This window comes from Crinia signifera, chromosome 1 (genome assembly GCF_055691185.1).
Source record: "Crinia signifera chromosome 1, ASM5569118v1, whole genome shotgun sequence".
Taxonomy (NCBI): Eukaryota; Metazoa; Chordata; class Amphibia; order Anura; family Myobatrachidae; genus Crinia; species Crinia signifera.
Window position 1 is genome coordinate 159,684,800 of NC_139217.1, and position 23,536 is coordinate 159,708,335.

At 44.6% G+C, this 23,536-nt stretch overlaps 1 protein-coding gene across 8 annotated transcripts in view; it reads right to left on the reverse strand.

The window, feature by feature from the left end:
* The window catches only part of CSGALNACT1 (chondroitin sulfate N-acetylgalactosaminyltransferase 1), a 352,935-nt gene that overhangs the window by 93,371 nt on the left and 236,028 nt on the right, over nucleotides 1-23,536 (reverse strand). For all 8 annotated transcript variants that reach the window (XM_083175360.1, XM_083175409.1, XM_083175374.1 and 5 more), the window contains one exon: nucleotides 7,963-8,837. In XM_083175360.1, the coding sequence (XP_083031486.1) occupies nucleotides 7,963-8,593 (631 nt within the window). In that variant the 5' untranslated portion in view covers nucleotides 8,594-8,837. The remainder of the gene's footprint in view (nucleotides 1-7,962; nucleotides 8,838-23,536) is intronic.

The following is a 23,536-nucleotide window of genomic DNA, read 5'->3' on the forward strand; positions in this document are numbered from 1 at the left end:
CCGAAGTGCAGCGAGCGTATTACTTCACATGTATTCCGCTTCCGCTCGCCTCACTGCGCTCACCACACTATATAAAATCAACTCCATGCCGACGTGGATAGTGGGGGTATGAAAAGGACGGTGGACGCGTACCGCCACCCCTCGCGGGCTCGCCACACTTCAGGTTGGCGTTGATAGTGGGGTGGCGTTAACAATGGGGGGCCATTTAACATAGTAATCACCCATCAGGGTGGGTGTACATTCAAAAATCGGGTCTGGGGGGCATTTAACATAGGAATCAGGCATCTGGGTGCCTGTACGATTAAAAATCGGGTCCAATCGCATCGGGTCACATCGCAAAATCGGGCACCCAGATAATACACAAGTACCAATCTATATAACAAATGTGAGCGATGCTGGCATTTTTAGCAGACAGTTTTAAACAGCTCTCACAGAGATTAAAGGGTTACATACTCATACTCAAAACATCACTACAATCCAGTACACGTGTACCACTCAAAGGTTGGAAACATTAATACTAGGGATGCTTTTTTATTCAGCAAACCAATTGCCACATTGTTTTAGGGTCAATTTCATTTTGAAGACTTAGGGTGGTATTCAATGCGGCCAGAGAGGGGGTTTGTATGGCGAGGATGGCTTGTTATTGGTGAGGATCGCCGAAAACAAGCCATCCTCGCCGTCAAACTCCCTTGCCAGCTGCTCGCTGTTTTCAATGTTCCAGGGAAATTCTCACCATCCTCTTCCCTTAAACACTGAGGTTCGCCCGCTGCATTTAGTGGAGAGCCCCACCGTTTTGATGGCCACATGTGCCGTTTTCACCTTGCTGAAAAGAACCAGGCAGTTGAATACTGAGAGCGAGCTATGACGGCAAGCTCAGGGCCGGTTCTAGGGTGTCCGGCGCCCTCCTGCAAACCATACATTTTGCGCCCTTTCACATTGCCATTGCAACAAGCTGCAGCCCGATTGTGGGAGCGTATGCAACATGCGATCCTATGGAGGATGTACATGTATGCATACACCATCTCAGTGCTGTGTCCGCAAAATGTTACAGGCACTAAAGGTGCCCATACACACTGCGAGAATCGCATACGTTATGGGCTAGATCTCATCGTACGGCATGCAAGCATGCAATGTGTGTGCGATGCAATCCGAAAGCAGTACAAACTTTTTGTACTGTGCGATGCGATGCCCGATTGCAGCGTGTATGGTCACCTTTAGGCACATAACCCAGCCCATTATTTAAAAAGTGTCTAAATTAATATAAAAAAATCTACAATTATTAAAACATTTGTTATAAACATGTATAATAAAAGACTCCCTGTTCTTTTGCTGTTTAACTCTTGTGCAGTCCCTCCTCTTCCATCTGCCTAGGCAGGATGCTGAGGACACCATTACACCCCTCTCGTGACTGAGGGGGAAAGGAGGGGAGAGAAGGAGGAGATGGAAGAAGAGGGGAGGAGATAGAGGGGGCGGAGTGTTGAGGACTGGCAGTGGCACTGGCACAGCACATTGAGAAAAGGGAAGGAAGGGGAGGTGAGGAAGAGGGTTGCAGGTCGCAGGAGGAGGACAGTGTGTGCGCGGTGCAGGGAGCTGCTCAGCCTCTCCATGGATTCAGTATTAAATCCTGGCGGTCGGGATCCCAGCGGTCGGGATCCCGGCGTTCAGAAACCCGACGCTGGAATCCCGATCGCCGAAATCCTGACAAGGGGGGACGTGGATCGCCCCCCCTTGCGGACTCGCTGCGCTCGCCACGCAGCGGGCCCGGTGCCTTGCTACGCTCGGCACACTAATTTAGGTACTTGTTTCCTAGCACGGCCACAATCGCGGGCATCAGGTGTCATTTTTAGTGGTATACGACGCGACCGACGCGATGCCCCCGATTTTCCCATTGAAATGCATTGAAAACAGTCAAAATCGGGTCGATCGCGTCGTATGCGGCTAAAAAAGGCTTAAATGGTCCAGACGCGATGCCCGCGATTTCCCCATAGGGAACAATGTTAAATGCCTCAATTTAGCCGCGATGCCCCCGATTTCCCATAGGAAACAATGTTAAATGGGTCAATTTACCCAAATCATCATAGGGAACAATGGTAAATGGGCCAGAAACCTCCCAAAACACCCCTGAACAGTGAAATGTCCCCCCAAAAGTATTTTACGCCACCCCACGATCAACGTGAACCCGAAGCGTGGCGAGCGCAGCGAGCCCGCGAGGGGCGGCGGTACGCGTCCTCCGACCTTTTCATACCCCCACTATCCACGTCGGCGTGGAGTTGAGAATAGAATAGTGTGGCGAGCGCAGCGAGTCACTGAGCCCGAAGCGTGGCGAGCGCAGCGAGCCCCGCGAGGGGACGCGGATACCTTCACAGGTAAACGCTTCCCTTCGCAGGCTTCACAGGTATCCGCGTCCGCTCGCCACGCTTCGGGCTCGGTGGCTCGCTGCGCTCGCCACACTATTCTATTCTCAATTACACGCCGACGTGGATAGTGGGGGTATGAAAAGGTCGGAGGACGCGTACCGCCGCCCCTCGCGGGCTCGCTGCGCTCGCCACGCTTCGGGTTCACGTTGATCGTGGGGTGGCGTAAAATACTTTTGGGGGGACATTTCACTGTTCAGGGGTGTTTTGGGGGGTTTCTGGGCCATTTACCATTGTTCCCTATGATGATTTGGGTAAATTGACCCATTTAACATTGTTTCCTATGGGAAATCGGGGGCATCGCGGCTAAATTGAGGCATTTAACATTGTTACCTATGGGGAAATCGCGGGCATCGCGTCGCGGCCATCGCACCCGATTTTTTAGTGCATGCGATGGCCGCGATGCCCCCGATTTTTCCTCACGATGCCCACGATCATGATCTTTGTGGTCGTGCTAGGAAACAAGTACCCTAATTTATTCTCTCTCCGGGGGTGTCGTGGAAACCTCCGGAGGGAGAAAGTGTCAGGATTTCGGCGATCGGGATTCCAGCGTCGGGATTCTGAACGCCGGGATCCCGACCGCCGGGATTTACACTGCATCCCCTCTCCATACTGCCGCCCACTGTCAGACAGGCGCCGCGGGCAGTGTGCAGGAGGCAGTGACAGTGAGGGCTGAGGCAGCTTTAGCAGAGCAGGGAGGGAGATAGCGCCTTTTCAGCATGGCGCCTCCCTGCTTTGCAGGAGCTGCTGAGTGGGTAGCGCTGGCCCTGGAAAAGCTATAGGCACTGCTCGCCGTCAGAGAATTATATATACCCCTAAATGTATTTTAACATTAACATTTTTCAAATGGCCAAATAGAAAAAGAAAAAATTTAAATAAATAAGATTTGGTTTCCATTCCATTTACAGACACTTACATGAACCTTGATAGTCTACCATAGAGAAACATCGCCAGCTACACAATATATTAATTCACAGAATAATAATATACTGGGTGGATGAGATACTGTATAATCCAAATATATTAGTAAATGGTGTGACAACCCCTCAGAGAGAACCGGTCTCTTTTTGTATGTTTGAACACTGAAAGCATGACCCATAAACAATATACATAATTTATTTAAATCATTAAGTACCGTATTTATCGGCGTATAACACGCACAGGCGTATAACACGCACCTTCATTTTAAGAGGGGATTTCTAAATAAAAACTTTGAAGCAAAATAAGGGTTGGAACCTGCTGCACTATATAAGACACTGTACTGGAATCTGCTGTGCTATATATATATATCAGGTGCTGACAGCTGTTAATAAATATCTGTATACAGGTCACTGGGAGGAGTTTTAAGCGTGCTGCTGCTGCGAGGACCCGACGGTGCGCAGCAGCAGAGAACACGCGCTTGGTAGGCGCCGCCTTGGATGACTGCGCGCATTACAGGCGCCGGGTGACTGCGCGCATAACAGGTACAACACGCGCCGGGTGACTGCGCATTACAGGTACCGTACCCCGCCGGCTGAAATTACCGCACAGTACTGCCTGCATTACCGGTATATCGGAGTATAGCACGCATATCGGCGTATAACACGCACCCATCTTTTCCCCCTATTTTCAGGGGGGAAAAAGTGCGTGTTATACGCCGATAAATACGGTATATATTTTCTCAGGTAAAAATACTATACGGAGGACAAAGGATGCTGCATTTTTTTTATTTTATTTTTACTCAGATCGATCCAATTTACCCAAATTAAAAGATAATTGCGTGTGTTTCTGTATCTAGTTACACTCACCGACAGAGAGGAGAGGGAGAACACAATAGATGAGTTTTTCTACATAACACTGTGAAATTGATGTAAGTGATTTGGACAGGTTGATAGCTTTCACTTGAAAATGTCAGACTGAGTTTATAACAAACTGATCAGATGGATTTTTTTCAGGCCCTGATTTTCATAGTGAATAAAGCCACAGAATAGCTGGCAGAGAATGATTGCATAACCGATGCGCTGGGCTTTGTGCTCATCTTTCACACTAAGAAAAAATGGATTTATGTTTTCAGACTAAATGAAAGTGATCTTACTGCGTAATAAAGCAAAGAAAATATTTTAAAAGTGAAATGTAGGCCCTAGACCAGGGCTATATTTGTGGCGGAACGGTCCGGAACGCCGTTCCTGAAGATCATTTGAAAAATGACCTCACCAGGAACGGCATTCCGGAAGTTCAACGCCGGGCGCAGGCACAGAGATTATCTCCAATCTCTGTTTCCGCGGCGGCAAGGAAGATCATCCCTGCCGCCGCCCGCTCGCTGCATGCTGTTCTGTGTCCTGACTGCTGCGCTGCCCGGCCATGGCTCATACAATATCGGCTGTGTGAGTCACGGCCGGGCGCAGCAGCAGTGAGGACTCAGGACACACTCCCTCCATGGTCCATCTTGGTCTTTGTCCCGCTGCACAGAGGCGCCCTGCTCGTCCGTCCGCTCGGTCCTCCCCGCTGTGCCCGGCATCAGTCCCCCCACGCTCCCTGCTCTACCTCGCTTGAGTGTCGGAACTCTGTGAGACAACGGAGCACTTTGCTCTCTCACACTTCCAGCTGGTTAGGGAGCAAGTATCTGCGGGCTCCCCCCCCCCTCCCCCATAGGGTTTTGCCGTGGCTGTGTGAGGTGGGAGTCGGGAGATGGTACAGCAAGCAGGAGCCGGAGTGCACACTGCTACCCCCCCATCCACTGCTCACCCCGCGGGCACAGGCCGCCCTCACCATCCACGGAGCCTGGAGGAGCTGCATGCAGGAGGAAGTGCTGCGCACCATGGTGATCCTCAAACTGCGGGAGCAGGTAAGAGAGAGGAGGGCAGCCCCGGTTACCCGCTGTACTGTCACCCTGGGCCCTGCAGCCTGCACCCAGCCTGCTGTCCCCCCTTCTTCACTGCCGCCACCTGCGTGTCCGTGTGTCAGACGCCTGTCACTGACCACATGTGGGTCTACATAGATGTCGCCTGTCACATACTGACCACACATTGCAACTGTTGGTAGAAAGTGTTGGGCATCTTGGTGTGGGCCATATGTTTGATGGGCATCTCTGTGTGGGCTACATGGGCATCTCTGTGTGGGCCTTATGTATAACGGGCATCTCTGTGTGTGGCATATGTATAACAGGCATCTGTGTGCGGCATATGTATAATGGGCATCTCTGTGTGCGGCATATGTATAATGGGCATCTCTGTGTGCGGCATATGTATAATGGGCATCACGGTGTGGGGCATATGTATAATGGGCATCACGGTGTGGGGCATATGAATAACGGTCATCTCTGTGTGGGGCATATGTATAATAACTGTTACGGAGCGGGGCATATGTTTAATGGGCATCTCTGTGAGTGGCATATGTATAACGGGCATCTCTGTAAGTGGCATATGTATAACAGGCATCTCTGTGTGGGCCTTATGTATAATGGGCATCTCTGTGTGCGGCATATGTATAATAAGCATTACAGTGTGGGGCATATGTATAATAAGCATTACAGTGTGGGGCATATGTATAATAAGCATTACAGTGTGGGGCATATGTATAATAAGCATTACAGTGTGGGGCATATGTATAATAAGCATTACAGTGTGGGGCATATGTATAATAAGCATTACAGTGTGGGGCATATGTATAATGGGCATCACAGTGTGTGGCATATGTATAATGCAAATCTCTGTGTGTGGCATATGTATAATAAGCGTGACGGAGTGAGGAATTATGTTTTTCTTTTTTTAATGTAATGCCCCGCCCCTTTTGTTGCTCCTCCCACATCACCGCCCACTTTCTGCCCCCGCCCACAGTTCCTGAACCTATTTTCCTACAAAAATAGCACTGCCCTAGACCTTAGCTACCAGTAACGCGTACTTTTTGTCTTTCCTCCTACCAGAGAGAAGATGCACATTGCCATGGTGGTTGATGCGAGACATTATGGTGGTTAGCTGGGAACTATGGAATTATCACGTTATCCTGCTCTTTTCATTAGGAAGTAAGCAGGATGCAGCAGGGTAACTTGCTCTACCAGTAGTCCGGGTTTTACCTTGTGAAACAATCTATGGTCGGTATTCAATTTGGCTGGCGAGGGAGTTAAATGGCGGGATCGCCATAAACAAGCTCACCTCACCATTTAACCCCCGCACTAGCTGCTCACCCTATTCTACATTCCGGGGGAATCCTTGCTGTCTTTCAATATTGACCCAGTCAGGTGATTTATCAGATGAAACTAGTTGATTTTAAGGATCACATCTTGGGTGGAATGCGTCCTGCCACTCTCCGCATGCATATCGGGATTTAGTTATGCCGTAACTAAAAACATCACAAAGAAGAGCTCTGTTCTGCAATGATAGGACTTCCAGGTTTATGACCAAGAGCCCTATGTGTGCACGTGATAGCTAATGCTCACACTGTGGGGGTGCTGGGAGGGATCCGATTGGATCCCTCTAAGCAGGAAAGTGCTATAGAAGCCCATAAGATTCTATTGGTCAAGCCCATGTCAAACCACATTGAATCTATCGTTTCTGGGGTTTTGTATATATGCGCCATGTGGCCAACCTCCAAAAACCAATTTGATGTTTGTGTGTATGCAATACATTCCTTTCTGCTTGTGGTGCTGCTGCCTTTTTGATTTTCATTTAATATTTAAACAGATGCTGATCAAAGATCGCAAGTTAGATTGTATAGATGTGTACTATATATCAGAAAATAGCATTAAAAGTATGATTGTATAGGTGTGCACAAAGCTTTAGGGGGTATTCAATCACCGGAAACCATCTCCCGACAGGGGAGATGGTCGCCGGGCCCTATTCAATGCTGTCTTAATCGACAGCATTGAACAGGGGAGCTTGGCAGAACGAGCCCGACTTCACAAGCTGGCGGTTCCCGAGAATGGCCGGGAAGCTGTCAGGCCCGAGAACGGCCGGCCGCAGCTCGTGACCATGCCCCCTTCTCGCCTCGCTGCAGGCGGGATATTGAATCCCGTCTGTGATTTCTCGGTTGAGCAGACCAAGAACGGGACAGGGTTGCGGCTGTAGAGTCAACAGTATACCATACAACCCAACCAGTGGCAAAAACAGGGGATATAAACTTTTACATTCTGGCATTCTCAGCAGTAGTTGGGGAGAGGGGGGCATTTCTTTGTTTTTTTCGAAGAAAAGTCTAATTTTAATGAAACCGGTTTATAATAGGTTGTGTACTGTGGTTTTTCAGTTATGCAAACACTATTTTTGCATTTCATATTTTTACCTAGGAGATCCTTATGACTCACAAAGTATCTGATGAATTTCTTCTAAATTCCTACAAAGCTTCATTTACAACTTGTTTGGACCTCAGAGATTTAGAACTTTCCCTTGCAATAAGCAGCATTGGAAGCATATGTAGCCTGGACAATGTAAAATCTCCGATAGTGCTATCTTACAAGGATAACACCATATTTAAGCCATCAGGAGATTGGCGTGAGAGCAAGGACTACAAAATGGAGTAATGACAAGGATGTTGTTTATAAAAATGAAATTAAGAAAACTGCTACGACATTTCTTACCTTCAATGAAATCATTAGACGTATATACTCGTCTAGGTTTATTACTTCCATCATCAGGATTGTTCAGAGCTTCCACTGCCTTTTCAATAGCTTCCACAAGCTCATCCCGTTTATCTTTCCTTACAGGCTTTTCTTCTGGGTGGCGAGTAAGGCCGGTTTCCAATTGGTAGACTTTTTGAAGAGTAAAACTATCAAATGGAATGGCAGCATATTCTGTGGGAACCTTCACACCATTATGCACTTCAGCTTTGCTAACCTGGGAATGCAGAAAGTCTAAGAGATCTGTTTGCGTCTTCTCTGGGCTGGCATGGTCAAAAGTCACAGTGAGAGAATCCGTGTAGTGACCCTGAACATTTTTGAGTTTTTCACTACGTTCTTGAAGCTCATCCTTTAGCTGGGCAATTTGCTTTTTCAAACTAGTAATGTAGTTCCGATGTTCTTCCTCGCGCTCCTGCAAAATAGCATGGTAGCCTTCTTTTCCTGTGGGGCTATTAATTCTGGGCTGTATGAGCGGTTCATCCTCAGCTCTCGGGGTGCAGGCCAGCATATACAAAACAGACACAACACAGCAAAGACACACCAGCAGGATTCCCACACGAGAAACCCAACTCAACAGCCCTCGCCGTACCATCCTTGTGCTTAAGGACAAAAATCTATCATCCTGACAGACAATGCAGTCGATGAAAAGCAAACACACCCATAAGGAACGTGGAAATGCAGAGCTCGAACCTCCACTGTCCCATTAGGATGAACTTGTTTCACATACAGGTGTAGAAAAATAGTTTGTGAGACAAGGTTCAAGTGGAAAGACGTTTATAAACTCCATCGGTGTCATTGCAGACAAATAAGTTCAGCTATCATGTGTAGTCAGGAATCTAGAAAACAAAAACAACATGCTGTGGATTAGAATTTAATACGTATTTTAGATTTTACATAAACAGTATGGTTACTGACATATCAGTGTTGTAAGGAGATAAAATTGCCTTCTTAAAGAGCACACACAATTCTAAATAACTGAATTAGTGTCACAATATGGCAAAGTAAATGTTTTTATATAAGAGTAATCTGATGTTCCAGTATTTAATTTTTTTTTTTCATTTCTGTAAAAACTAAAACTCCTGCTTAGACATGTGATATGAGCGTAATTAGACTGCAGACGCAACAATTCAAATATGTATACAGCATTGCAAAATTATCAGTACCTACATTTAAGTATCCCTATAGTAAGAAAAGTGCTAATTCTAACATTAGTAGCAGTCACCATGTTATGAGGTTTTGTAGACAATTTCACATATACTTAAAATACGTTTTTGCACACATTATATTTTATTTATTGCCAGTTATTATAAATAGCATACAAATATTCCACAGCACTTTACAGAGAATACTTGAACATTCACATCAGTCCCTGTCACAATGGAGTTTACAATCTATATTCCCAACCACATGTACACACACACACACACACACACAGTTCATTTTGTTGGGAGCCAATTAACTTACTAGTATATTTTAAGAAACCGTAGAGTACCCAGAGGAAACCCACACAAGCACGGGGAGAATATACAAACTCCACACAGTTAGGGCCATATTCGGAATCAATCACATGATCTCAGTGCTAACCAACCTTTACAATGTCCGTGCTGGCTGGACATTATTAGTAACATACTGTACTAATATTATAGTGCGTTCCTATAGATCAGCACCAGGAATGATGCTTGCAGCCTAAGGTGCTAATATTTTAAAAGTGTATAAAATTCAGAAAAACCAACAAGTAACTCATCTTGCGTTTTTGGTGTCCCTGTAATGAGCTCCATCTGCATTATGATTTTAAAAGTAAATACTTAGGCTGGGAGTCTGAAAAAGACACAACGGAACAGAAGCTGGCATCGCCATAGCCAGTACTGATACTGTACGCCCCTACACTGCCTGCTTCCCTCTACACACACTATGAAGCAGAAGGGAGAGTGATGTTGATGCCTTATTAGTAGGCTGGGCACCTACTTATCTTAGAATGACCCCAATCAGGCCATTATTCAGTATTTGTTAACAATGTTACATATAATTTCAAAAAATGCTCCAATGGAAAAAAAGGTACAAAACAAGTAAACTATACATTGCTGCCTCTACCTACTAAAATAAATATTTTATAACCTGTAGCCCAGAGGCCACATATAGGGCTCATAAGATGATCATGCTGCCCATCACTATTATGGATCCAGCACATATGTAACCCAATCAGCTACTGAGGGAAATGTAATAGGAGGGTATGGGTCATAGGGTCTACAGTAATAAGGTCGCCAGTCAATAAGTCAACCCCTATTGATCGACAGACAAAAGGTCGTCACATTAAAATTTCGACATGCATTAGGTGGGCATGGTCAAAAGGTCGACACAAGCAATAGCTTAACATGAGAAAGGTCGACATGAGTTTTTCATGCTTTTTGAGTGTCTATGCCGACATAAGTCAACATGGACACTATCTAAGTGTAGCGCTTTGCTCACTATGCTTCGGGCATGGTGCCTCGCTATGCTCCACACACTATTATATTCTCCCTCTATAAAGTAAAGTATGGAAACCACCTTTATTGGAAAAACTCATGTCGATCTTTGCCATGTTGACCAATTGCTTTTGCCGACCTTTCGTCCATGTCAATCTATTGCTTATTGCTTGTGTTGACCAATAATGGCCAACCTATCGACCGCACACCGCATAGGGTGTGATTTTCCTAAAAGTGCTCTTTTTTTTTTAACCCCACCAATTTGGCCACAGGATTTAAAGCATCCTATATATGGCGTTCTCTATTACAGCGGTACTTGTTTAGATTCACGGCGGCAGCAGGGCCGTGCGCAACTTCCGGGTATGTGTCCCCTTGTGGGGCTCGCTGCGCTCGTCCACGCTGGGGGCTCGGTGGCTCGCTACACTATCTAAAATCAACTCCATTCCAACATGGATAGTAGGGGTGTGAACTAGCCACGATGGCATGGAGTTTCTTTTAGAAAGTGTGGCGAGCGCAACCCGGAAGTAACGCACGGCCATGCTGCCGCTGTGAAACTAAACAAGTACCATTACAGCCTGTAGGCTAGCTTTTGCATATGACTGTATAGAGGCCTACGCATGCACAGTAGGTAAGTTGGGTCTGAATGCTGCATAAACTATCACCTTACTTTTCAGGCTTTACCACGTCCAGATCTAATTTCCACCTTTAATAACATTTTGTTGCTGGAATAAGTAGACACAAAATCCCATTGCTTATTGCTTTGATATGAGGTGATAATTACCAATTAAGGTCTTTCTTTAATAAGATATTTTAATTATGTATCTATGTAATATGTTGTTGCTTTAGTATCTCATTTTAATCCCAAATAACATCTTATTCAGTAGGGGAATCTAAAACCATATAAGACCAATATCTCTAATATATACCCATAGTAAAATGTCTGATGTATAAATGTAATCTGGGGGCATAAAGGGATCTAGGACATTGTCTTCTTATGTAAAATATCTCTTCTCCAAAGGCAATATGGTTATTTCACAGTAAATCAAACACAGCAAACATTAATCTCATTGTCAGGGTCAAATGCAGGACATAATTTATCATGGCCGGGAAATGGAGAAAGGGCATGCGATTGTTGAATGCTCTATATACCGAGTCCACTTTGCATGTTTGTGCGCTTAGTTTGCTTACATTAGTCCCAATTTACATATCCAATGGCATTCTGAAGATTTCCAGATTTGCATCAGAATGAGATATTATAAAATGTAAAACAGAAAAACAGTAAAAGCATGGTAAAGTGAATGTATTTTGTGGGAAATTCTGATGTACTGATAACAGCAGTAGCACATCATTATATTAACGATGCAAAGAAAAGGGCCACATTTCTTAGTGATTTCCCAGATATAAATCAGATGGAAAACACAGGCAAAAAAAGATAATCAAAATCAGGGTGTTGTTTTTGTGCCATTTACCAAATCGAGTAAAGGTAAATCATTAAATACATTGTTATTTTAAAAACGTCCTAAACAAAAACACTTAACCGCCATTTATTTTATTATATCAAAGTCACAAATTAATTTTTGCAATTTAAAGTTTAAAGCAGAAGGGATAATTTAGTAAATTGCCAACGATATCTCCAAATTTATTTACCAGCTACAGACACTCAAGCGTGCCTGGAAACCATTCAGATGAGTGAGATTTAATTTATTTTAATGGACATACATTACAATTAGCTTCTAGCGTGTGCACTGCATACTGATATTAATAAGGTACAAAATTACTGAGTTGAATCTAAGAACCTCCATTAAAGAAATGATAAAAGAAAAAAAGTTCACAAAAGAAACACCAACCAGCCCCAAGAGACACAGCTTGGGCTGGTGTACATGACGGCATAAGGACGGTGTGTTTAATGATCCATCAAGGTCAAGCAATTTAATTATCATCCTTGGCCCCTGTACGCAGCAAATAATGTGTACTGTAAGGAGGAAGTTTATTAGAAAGCGAAAAAAATAATGATGTGGCACATGTATAATAAAAATGTTATATTTGTATGTATTTCCTATTGCAACACATTCCAGCGAGAATGGCTCCGGTGGTATGTTGGTGTTTCTAGTTCTTAATCATAAGCAGCATAAATATAATAGCACTTGTAGTTCTACACAGTACAGCATGCCCAAACAGTAAAGGGTACCAGGACATGTACGCAGCTACACAAATAGTGTGTAATTTTTTATTATTAATCAGAAAGTGGATAGCTTGTGACTTGTTTACATTATGCCAGGGCTCCCTATACCTTGGGGTTCATTACAGTGTAGGACTGGCCTACCCTGGTGTTTGTGATAACTTATTGTTTGTCCTTCTGCTGTACTTGGGACAGGCCCAGTAAAGTACAGCCCTAGGACTGGAGAAAGCTTTTGATAAAAAATATATATTGGGTGAGGACACTTATTTTATTTGTATTTATTTACTAGAACTTCAATCGGTACTTATGTAGTAACTGGGCTGCCGATTTTGAAATCGGGTCCATCGCATCGCATCGCACCCGACCAAAAGCGTGGCGAGCGTAGCGAGCCCCGCGAGGGGACACAGAATACGTCCCCTCGCGGGGCTCGCTTCGCTCGCCACGCTTCGGGCTCGGTGGCTCGCTACGCTCGCCACAGGTTTATATCCAACTCCATGCCCACTTGGATAGTAGGGGTATGAAAAGGACCCCTTTTTCCCATTGAATTCCATGTTAAAATGGACTCAGTCCATTTTAACATTGAATCCTATGGAAAAATCGGGTCATCGCATCGCATCGCATCGCATCGTATGCGATGCAATGCGATATCGCATCGCATCGCATCTGATTGTATGCCTTAACTTAAGGCATACAATCAAAAAATCGGCAGCCCAGATACTACATAAGTACCCTTCAATCTGATTAATTTCAACAGCCTATCAACTGTTTTAGTACACAGATCCCTCCCAGCATCCCCCGAGGCCATCAGCATCACTCTGAGCATTCACAGACAGACTACCAGGTCATAAACCTGTAAGTGATCGCAATGGACAGCTCTTATTGAGACTAATAACATAAGTTAGGCATATGCACCAGTTAGGGTTAGTGCATCCCACCCTGTCTGAGATACAGTAAAGTGCTGGAGACTGAGCTGGCACCTGCAAGATGTTATCACAGACAGCATGCATGTGCATCCAGTGCAGTGCTCAGACATACTGTAAAGGCCCCCATACACTAGTCTGACTCGTCCTAAGGACAAGTCGGACCAGTTTGCACTTGAGAGCCCCCCGGCAGGCTCGCTTATGATTTGGCACTTGTGCCAAATTATACATGCAATAAATCACATCACATACATTTATTGCATGTACAGTATATCCCTGGAAAGCTGGCAGTGGTGGGGGATGGGCAATGGGGCCAGTGCGGTGTGAGGAGGTCAGTGGGGTCCCTGCGCCGCTGGGCAGTAAGGCAGGGGGGTCCGTGCGGCTGTTGAGATACAGCCAATCAGCGTCTGCCCAGTGTTTTCGAATTCAGCAGCGTTTCCCGCGCCACCACCCGGCAAATAGCTCTACTTCGTTTCCAAGCGCCGCATGGACCCAGCTGACTTACTGCCCATCGACACAGGGACCCCGCTGTGCACCCTGCATAGACGCCGCTTCCCAGGCACCGCTGCCCAGACCCCGCTGCTGCACATAGTGAAGCACCGCTGTCACACACCTAAGGATCGGACCAACACATCGTGGGGTTCTTAAAAGCACCCACAATGTGCCGCTGATGGGTCAGATCTGACAGATTGCACCTGCAGCTGGTTCAATCTGTACAATCCGACCCAATGCGCACGGGACTGCGCATCGGGTCAGATGAGGTGTCAAACACATTCGATTTGGGTTGAATTCTTGGCCGGATCCACCTGCATCTGGCGAAATCGTCCCAAATCGTTCAAGTGTATGGGCACCTTTAAGCTTGCTCTCCTTCATGATTCAGCACTGGTCGGCAGGCCAACTGGGACCCACTTTAGTACTATAGTGGTAAACCACAGATGTTGAAGTAGGATTTGAACTAGGAGGACTACTGGAGTTGAAGTAGGATTTTTAAAAGTGAGCCCCAGTTATAAATTCACTACTATCCACCAGATTAAAGAATATAACTGCTGTTTACTAAATAAGATACTGTGGTCAAGGACTGTATGGCTTCATCACAACTTTGGGAAGGATGCATAAAACTGCAGACCCAAATCGCATATAGCTAGGTACTACTTGAGTGTATTTTAGAATCAAGCATTGGCATATAAATTTTAACTCATTTTAACTTGTAGACGACAAGAAGGATGGAAATTTACAGACAAATACAGTATGACTAATAGGTAGCAACTGCTTAATGAAGTTGTTTATTAAGAAACCCAGGCTTATGATGACAGTTTCAATTCTCATCAAAACAAAAATTTGTGGTTTTGCTTAGTAATGTGTATTATTATTATGTACACATTGGCTACAGGGCCTGCTCTACCATTAGGCAGATTTAGGCAGCTGCCTAGGACGCTAGGATATGTAGGGGCGCCACCAAGTCTGCCTATGAGGATCCTTGTCATACTTAGTGGAACTTCTAAGACCTCAATCCTGAACTTTCCCTTGAGGCATACTTCCCTATATTGCTGCCCTATCCTCCTTATACTCTGTTGTGGGTGGCAAAGGGAGGCCTTCAGGGAGAACAGGAGACTTGCCCACCGTCCTAGGGGGCTGGGAGGACTACTTGGTTTTTTTTGGAGCCTCCTTGCCATTCCAGAATGTTAGGCAAGTATGCCATAAGGGGGTGGAAAGTGGATATTTGTGGCAGTGAGGGGGGGGGGGTGGGGCAGTCAGTTGAAGTTTTGCCTACGGTGCCGAGAAGCCTTACACCGGCCCTGATTGGCTATTTCTTTACCTAATATGATGTAAAGATTGTTTTCAGTTAGAAATGGGCAACACATTCCCATAGTGATATCTTCTGTGTCAGTAGTCATCTTTCAATAGCCAGATTAAAGGGGTGCAGGGTATACTGCATTCTGGACTCCCCAGCCAGAGAACATTGACAACACTAGCTCTCCCTCTTGTGCCGCGGCAAAGCCAGACAGCCAGAATGCGAACAGTGTAGTGCAGGCAGAGACACAGGATTACCCACTTTCATGATCTACCAACACATCTTTCTAACCCCAGGTGAGATATGATGGGGAGAGAGCTGTGTGACCCAGGGATCCCAGCTTCTCTGCTGGGTGTCCGGGTCCTGTGTAACCTGTGTTCAAGTGAGAGCATTTGTGTCTACAGAAACAGTCCTTCTGAGTCCTGTCTCAGTGTGTAAGTATTATTATTATTATCCTATATTTATATGGCGCCACAAGAGTTCCTCAGTGCCCAATTACAGAGTACACATAATCTATACAGGAAAACAGTGACTTACAGTTGAAGACAATACAGGACAAGTGCAGGGTAAATGATTATAGGAACAACAGCCGATTACAGCAACATAAGTATCCAGGTGGCAGAAAACAGCATGCTTTGGTGCAGTCGAAGACTACTGAAGTAAGAAAGGATAAGCATATGAGGTAAGAGGTCCCTGCTTGTGAGAGCTTACATTCTAAAGAGGAAAGGCAGACAGACAAGGGTGACACAGGAGGGGTAGACAGGGCGAGGAACGGAAGGTTAGGAGCACAGTTTGCTGGGTTTGGTGAAGAAGTGGTCTTAAGAGCTCGTTTGAAGTTCTGTAGAGAAGGGGAGAGGTAGAGAATACCAGAGTAAGGGAGCAGCACGTGAAAAATCTTGGAGGTAGGAGTGGGAGGAGGTAAGGGCTTTGTAAGTGATTGTGAGAAGTTTGAATTGAAGTACTGAAGTTGCTGCTACTATTGCATGTGACAAGATAAATTTTAGATTTTATTTTCTATGTGTATTTTAAAGTTGTTCAGGTTTCTTTGTTCGACTACAGAAAAACACTTTAAAAACAGCGGTCTCTTAATAAGGTGTACTGTAGTTACAAAAAGTAACCAGTTTAAATCTAATATAATGTACACCATTGGTTTAAATTTAATATAAACAAACTATACCCGCCCAACTTGACCCATTCCAGGAGAAACAAAATGCACTCTACCTGGACATCCCCTGTGTTGAAATACCTTTCTTAGCAAGTAAATAGGCCAACACAGGTGAAGCCAAATCATACTGTATATTAAGAGGGAAGTCCAGGCATTTTGTCCTTCATGGAAAGTTGGTTCATGATGGAAAGTATGCACAATCTAATTTACACCCACCCCCCTTCCACCACGCGCCCCCTGTGTAAAGTTGTCCCCCACTTCAAGGCATAATCCTGCTCTGCATCTTTCCCTGATAATTATCGTTTCTTGTTAAAGAATTATCAACACATTTTCTGTTGTGTGTTATTTCCATAACTGTATGTAACCTGTCGCAACAGTGATTCATTAAGGAAACAGAAAGTGGGCCAACCCAAGATGTGGACAGAGGCCATGCTCAGCCCACCCTAATCCCACTACTGCCAGAAAATCCTCCATGTAGGCATTGTCCCTTTCAGAAGATAAATACTTAAAATATTCTGTGACAATTGTGTACATTGAAAGAGGTTCGCAGGGCCTGCTAATACTAATGCTGCTTTCACATTTCAAACCTGCTTTCAACCCATGTTTGTAAACGTTTTTAAAAAAAGGGTCAAAACCCTTTCACATTGAATCTTCTAAATGGTAAATTACCATTACAATAAAGTTTTTTTACCTTTCACATTCAACTGGCAGGCTGGGTTTTATCCCACACCTCCATGCAGGAAATGGAGCGCAGCCAGTTGTTGGCTTGTGTCACTGTGTGTGCGACAAATAGATGCTCGCAGACTCCGGTGTATGGGGACATTCCCGGTAGTGACTTGCCCTCAGCCAGTGAGACAGCCCGGTGTATGGGAAGCGGGGTACGAAGGTCCTTTATGCCGGAGACTGCTGCCTGTACAGACTCTTCTCCCGGCAGCAGCACAGATCTCCCCGGTGCAGGGGTTGGATATAAGGCAGGGTTCCGATGCGCAAGCTGGGCACAGCCTGTAGCAGTGGGCACATCTGCTCCTTAGGATGAATGTGGTAGAGTTAAGTCTCCTGCTGCTGGCCGCCCTTGGAGTGGCAATGGCGTGGAAGGTCTTCCAGACCCTGTCCCACCTGAAGCCCCAATGCCACAAGGCGGCGGGGTCCCTAGTTCCCATCCTCCACAGCGTCGCTATCTGCCCATCCGGCGCAGAGCCCCCCTGGTTCCCATCCTCTGCAAGGACCGCAAAGTGTAATCAGGCAGGGATACATCCTATAACCTGCCTGATTACAGTCATGTGGTCAGAATACCGTTTCAGAGCCGTTCACACTACACACTGGATCGGCTTTGAAATGGGTAGGACCCTGCATTTAACCCGTTTTGAATTACCGGTTTTCTTGAACCGGTAAATTCAGACCGGACCTTTCACATTACAGCTAGAACCATTTTAAAGCCCTTAAAATATACAATATACCGGTTTTTAGCTGTAATGTGAATGTGGTATAAGGGGGGTATTTAATCCCAGGTCACGACTGTCGGGACGTCGAGACAGTTGGGACCATGGCCCATTCTCGGCCTGCTCGCCTGTTTATCGGCAGGCAGGATTCAATGTCCCACCTGCCGATTGGCGAAAAGGGGGGCATGGCGCTTAAACGGTCATGGATTGTCAAGATACGGCCATGACCGCAACAATCGCCAGAATGGGCCGACAGCTTTTAAAGTCAGGTCTGTTCTGCCGAGATGCCTCTTCAATGCTGTCAGGAAAGCATTGAATAGGCGCCCGATGCTATTCCCCTGTTGGAAATTGCGGTGGGGATTGAATACCCCCCTAAATATTTACCACTTCGAGTCATGTAAACGATAGGAAGAAGTGTGTGGACCCTCCTGTTTTGGATTCGTGAAAATTACCCTGGTGTTCTGGTTTGGATTTGTCATGCCATTATTAACATTTATAGTATTCACAGTCAAATTTGCCCACTGAAATGGCACCAGGAGAAAATCTGAACACAATTCAAAATAGAAAATACTGGATTTAAAATCTGAATTCTGACACTACGGGACTTTGTGCCCGATTCAGACCTGCTTGCTGGACTCTGAGTTTTCAGAGTAGTTAAAGGCCGCCCAACACCGCCCCTCTCAAGTGAAATCTCAAATTCATTTGGAATCACTCACCAATGAACAGATACCCCCGTTTGCAAGCACCAAGTAAGTATAGACTTACTCTGCGATGTGAAGGGGAGAAGGAAGCCACTGATGATGTCAGCAGCCCTCACCCCCAATGGCCAGGAAACATGTGTTTTCTTGGGCAATCACTCTATGTACGGTCTGTTCATACAGACGACGCGAGCATGCGCACAGTGTACCGTGTGCATGCACTGCCCTCTGATAATCGGCAGGTCTGCAAATTCACAGCCCTGTATGCAGATCTGAATTGGGCCCTTTGTTCAACTCAGGGCCCCTAAATTCATGTGGTTGAAAACTGGGAAATCGGTGGAAAAGGACTGAATCAAATTATTTATGATCAATATAATAGGCAAAACCAGTGACAGTTGATGCCAGCCATAAATGTGAGGTCACACATAAGTGCAACCATGTCAACAAGAGTACAGCTGCTATGGGGCCAATAACTGAGAGTGGGCCCACCTTTCTTGTCAAAGTTAACTGTATACATTTTCACCAATGGTAGATACATAGTGGCCCTTAATAACTTTTGCCTTGGGGCCAACTATATGTCACGACTAAGGGATGACTCCGGGCTGGAGCTGGAGCGTAACGGAAGCTGGGTTCTTAAATAAACTTAGACAGAATAGAGAGTACTGAAAGTCTGTGAAGGAACCCCGCACAGGGGAAGATGTAGTCAGTGGAAGATTAGATGAGCCACGGAGTAACTGGTAAGTATGGATGGGCTCAGTTTGAATAAAACAATGACGAGGACTGCTGAGTAAGGTCACTGCAGGTTATTATGCACTGGGTATCACTATGGTCATCACAGGAGAGCTTCACCGATGATGATAACGGCAACAGCAGGTATCTGTATTTAGTGCAGATATTAATGTTAGTCTCTCTGACTGGTGACTTTATAGCTGTAGTGAGGATGAAGCAATGCAGATACTAATAGCAGGTAGATAGACTAGCAGGTGTAGAAGAGAAACAGAAAGCCAGGTATTCCGATAATGGATGCAATGTCCTTGACTGGACACTAGAGACACTCAGGTTGCAGACAGAGTGGAATGCTGCAGGTGCTGAATAAGCAGAAGTACTGAAGAGCTTGGAAAGCTGCTACTCATAGGATATCATTGTACTGAATGACTTCTGGCTCCAGTCTCAGGGTATATATATCAGGGATGGGGGAACTTTGACCTTCCAGCTGTTGGTGAACTACATATCCCAAACTGCCCTGCTACAGTTTTGCTATTTGGCCATGCTAAAAAACTGTTGCAAGGCATGCTGGGATGCGTAGTTAAACAACAGCTGGAGGGCCAAAGGTTCCCCATCCCTGGTATATAGCTTATTGGCTGTTGCGGGATGATTCCAGAATAAACATTCCCAGATTGGCTGGTGAACGCTTGTGAATCAAACCAATATGGCTGCTCCCATGTTGGAGACACAAACTATGTTTTTATGTGCATGTGGAAAGGCCTGAGACTTGTAACAGAGAGAAGGCCCAGTGCTGGGAGTAATTGAGCAGCAAGGCCACAGCCTGTGTTCAGCGTGGGAGGCACTGACCGCGTGCACCCGGTGCCAGCTGAAAACCGGACTCCGCAGCACTGACCTGGTTTATAGTCTCTGAGCTAACCTGGCCAAGCACCTGGAGCGGAGACAAGTATATCTCAAACCCTGAGTTGTGACACTATATACAAGGCTAGTTTAATAAAAAAGGTAACAAGACCTTTCATTGTGTAAATTTAATTACCTTATATATACACGTATAATCAATAGTATGAACTTAGTATAGATTTTTCCATACATTAGTACAAGGTCCCCATACTTGTTTCAAAAGTACACCAAGTATCCTGGCATATAATAAATAAGGGGGTGATTCTAATTCAGTCAGAGCCCAGCAATTTCGCAACGACCAATGGCTACCATCAAATAATTTCAGCCCTGTAGGCTACCCTGCAAATGGATGTATATGCAAAACATCCATTCGCAAAGCGGCGGGGATGTACAGACTGCGGCGGGGGGGGGGGGGGGCAGGCATTCGTGCGGGCAGCATTACATGGCTCGTTAAGCAGAGAGTCAATCAGAATCATTCCCTAAGTGTCAAAAACTTGAAACCAGGACACAGCGGTTTGCTGAATTTGCAATTTAATGCTGATCGCCTTCTACCCAAGTAGCACCAAGTAATTTTTATCGCTGCAGATTTTTAAAGAAGCACCTGCTATCTTCTTTGAGATAAAAATTACTTGGTGCTAGGTCAGTAGGGAGATAGGGTACTATCATTGTGAGGTACTGGACCAAACAACATAGACAGGCGGTTGGCAGAGTGTGACTTGGCGTTATAGTGCAGCAATACAATATCTGTCTGTAGCAACAAATTGCACTCCACAACTGGCTCAATTTGTCACAAGAGCAGTCAGCATTCACAGTATCTTCCTTGTTGAGAAAATCAACAAGAATCACACCCTTGTTGATCAAAAACACGGTCACCATGACTTTTTTGCTGATGGAGTTGCTTTGAATTTCTCGGAGGAAGGGACTAGGTATATTTCCATGTCATGGATTCTTGCTTCATCTCTAGTGTCACATGATAAAACAAAGTTTCATTGTCTGTAACAATATGCTCCAGGTACTACAGTCCCTTCTCCTGGTACCTCGTTAAGTGCATGAGGGACAATCACATTATATTGGTTTTGTAATGCTTCAGTACCCAGCGTCAACACTTTTTCATGTTCCCTATTTGCTCATGAATGTGTTGTGCACAGTAACCACTGAGATGTTCATTGAATCAGCATTATCATTAACTCTAATGTGTCTCTGCTTGAATCAGACATTCAATGCAGAACACACTGTCATATGTAGTGGACGTGCTTTCCTGTCCAGCTCACCGCTCATCTTGAACATCTGTCTTTCCGTTATCAAAGGCAGTGTACCTACTCAAAGCTGTTTCCATGACATAACATTACTCTACACCTTGCCAAGTTGGTGATTCATTTCAGCTGCTGATGTTCCCTTTATATGTAGCAATCTGATTAAACTACATGCCTCAATGTATGACCAGGTTTCTTCCAACCCCACCATCTTACAGCTGATTTTGGGACAGTAAATCTGATATGAGGCGCAGTCTAATGACAGTGATGGGAAGCAATGGTCTAACCTGCTATGGGCTGGCCAGAAACTAGAAATGAATAAGAGAAGATTACATGTGCGAGAGGACCTTACTCACTGAACCACTCTCATATCTAGGTATACCCCTGGACCTGTGCATTAAAATATGGTACGCATTGTAACATAGTAGGAACTGGGGACTTACAGTATGTGGCACAATATGAAATGAGATACTGTTATGGTTGGTACAATATGAAGTTGAGGCACTACAGTGAGGCATAATATGAACTGGAGGCACTGTAATGTGGCATAATATGAACAGGGGACACTGTGTTGCATAATGTGTGTTGCCAGCCCTACAATGTGACAAAGTCAACTAGAGCACTAATGTGGTAAGAAAAAAATAAACTAGGATACCTACTATTGAGCACAAAAGTAACTAAGCCACTACTATGGTTCAGAAAACTAACTAGGGCACTATCATATAGCATAAAATTGCTGCTGAGTGGTATCTCTCTAGAACATTTGGTCAGGGGACCCTTTAAAATGTCTGTCCACCACTACATAACTGAATCGTATGAGAGGTAAGAACAATTTCTTATTTTATCAATAACTTAACATTTGGCAAAGGAGTGCCATAAAAAAGAGGATTCTAAAACGTTTGGGAACAACTGTCTTACAGTACAAATGATATTTAGAGGATTAATATTTTATTACACCAATTAGATATACTGTAGAGGCCTATTTATCAAATCATCCCAAAATACAGATTTCAATTGGCACTCATAGGAGGAATATAAAAAGTTTTCTGGGACCATTTATCAAAAAAGAAAGTTTGCATATCAGCTGAGTGCTGGTCTGGTCCCCTAAGACACTAGCCAGCAGCAATACAAGTTCAACAGGCCAGTTAGGTGCCAAGGTGCTCATGATTAAACTGGCTTATTGGCTCCCTCGTGCTCACTGGAACTGGAAGCCCAGTCTCAAGCATCAAGTTCCAAATTGAAAAAAAATATTAAAAAAAGACAATGTTTCAAAATAAATAGCTGCTGAGGTGAAATTTATACAAATATATTTGATTTTTAAACAAGTAAAGATCTGAACTCTCATTTCCAGATATCTCATTTTATACTTTGATAGTGAACACTGTACCAGACATAATTATTAATATTAGCAGGTTTGGCAGAGCAAAATACTGTATCCCAGAAGATCAACTATAAATAAGTCTAAGCTGCTCATTTTTTCCCCCTAGTAGTGCTGTGCTTCTATGCATTTGAAGATTTCTGAACATTTTGCATAAACATTGATTTATTCAAGCATGAATAATATCCAAGTGGTAATTTATTTCCTTTAATTTATGCCTACAGTAAAGTGATTTCATCTGTATGATATAGTACCTCAGAGTCCTGCCCAGCTCTTTATTCAATGTTAAAGCAGGGAAAAAAAAAAAAAAAATCTCATATTTTGCCATAATCCTCTATGGACCAAACATAAAACAAGTGATGCGGAAGCAGGTACTAAAGCTGTGAATTCTGTTTATTATTCCTACTTTTAGTTGGTTTATTTACCCACAAATCCACCCGGCCGTCCAATTGTCTCCGGTATTAACTCTATTTCATCAAACCTTTCAGTTTTTCTTGACTCATTTTTACAACCCATAGTTTGCACTCAACCCAGTTATCTCAAGGACACTATTCACATTCTTCAAATTTTAGAAAATCTAGAATGGAAGGACAATTATACTCTATGCACCAGTGATGTCACTTCCT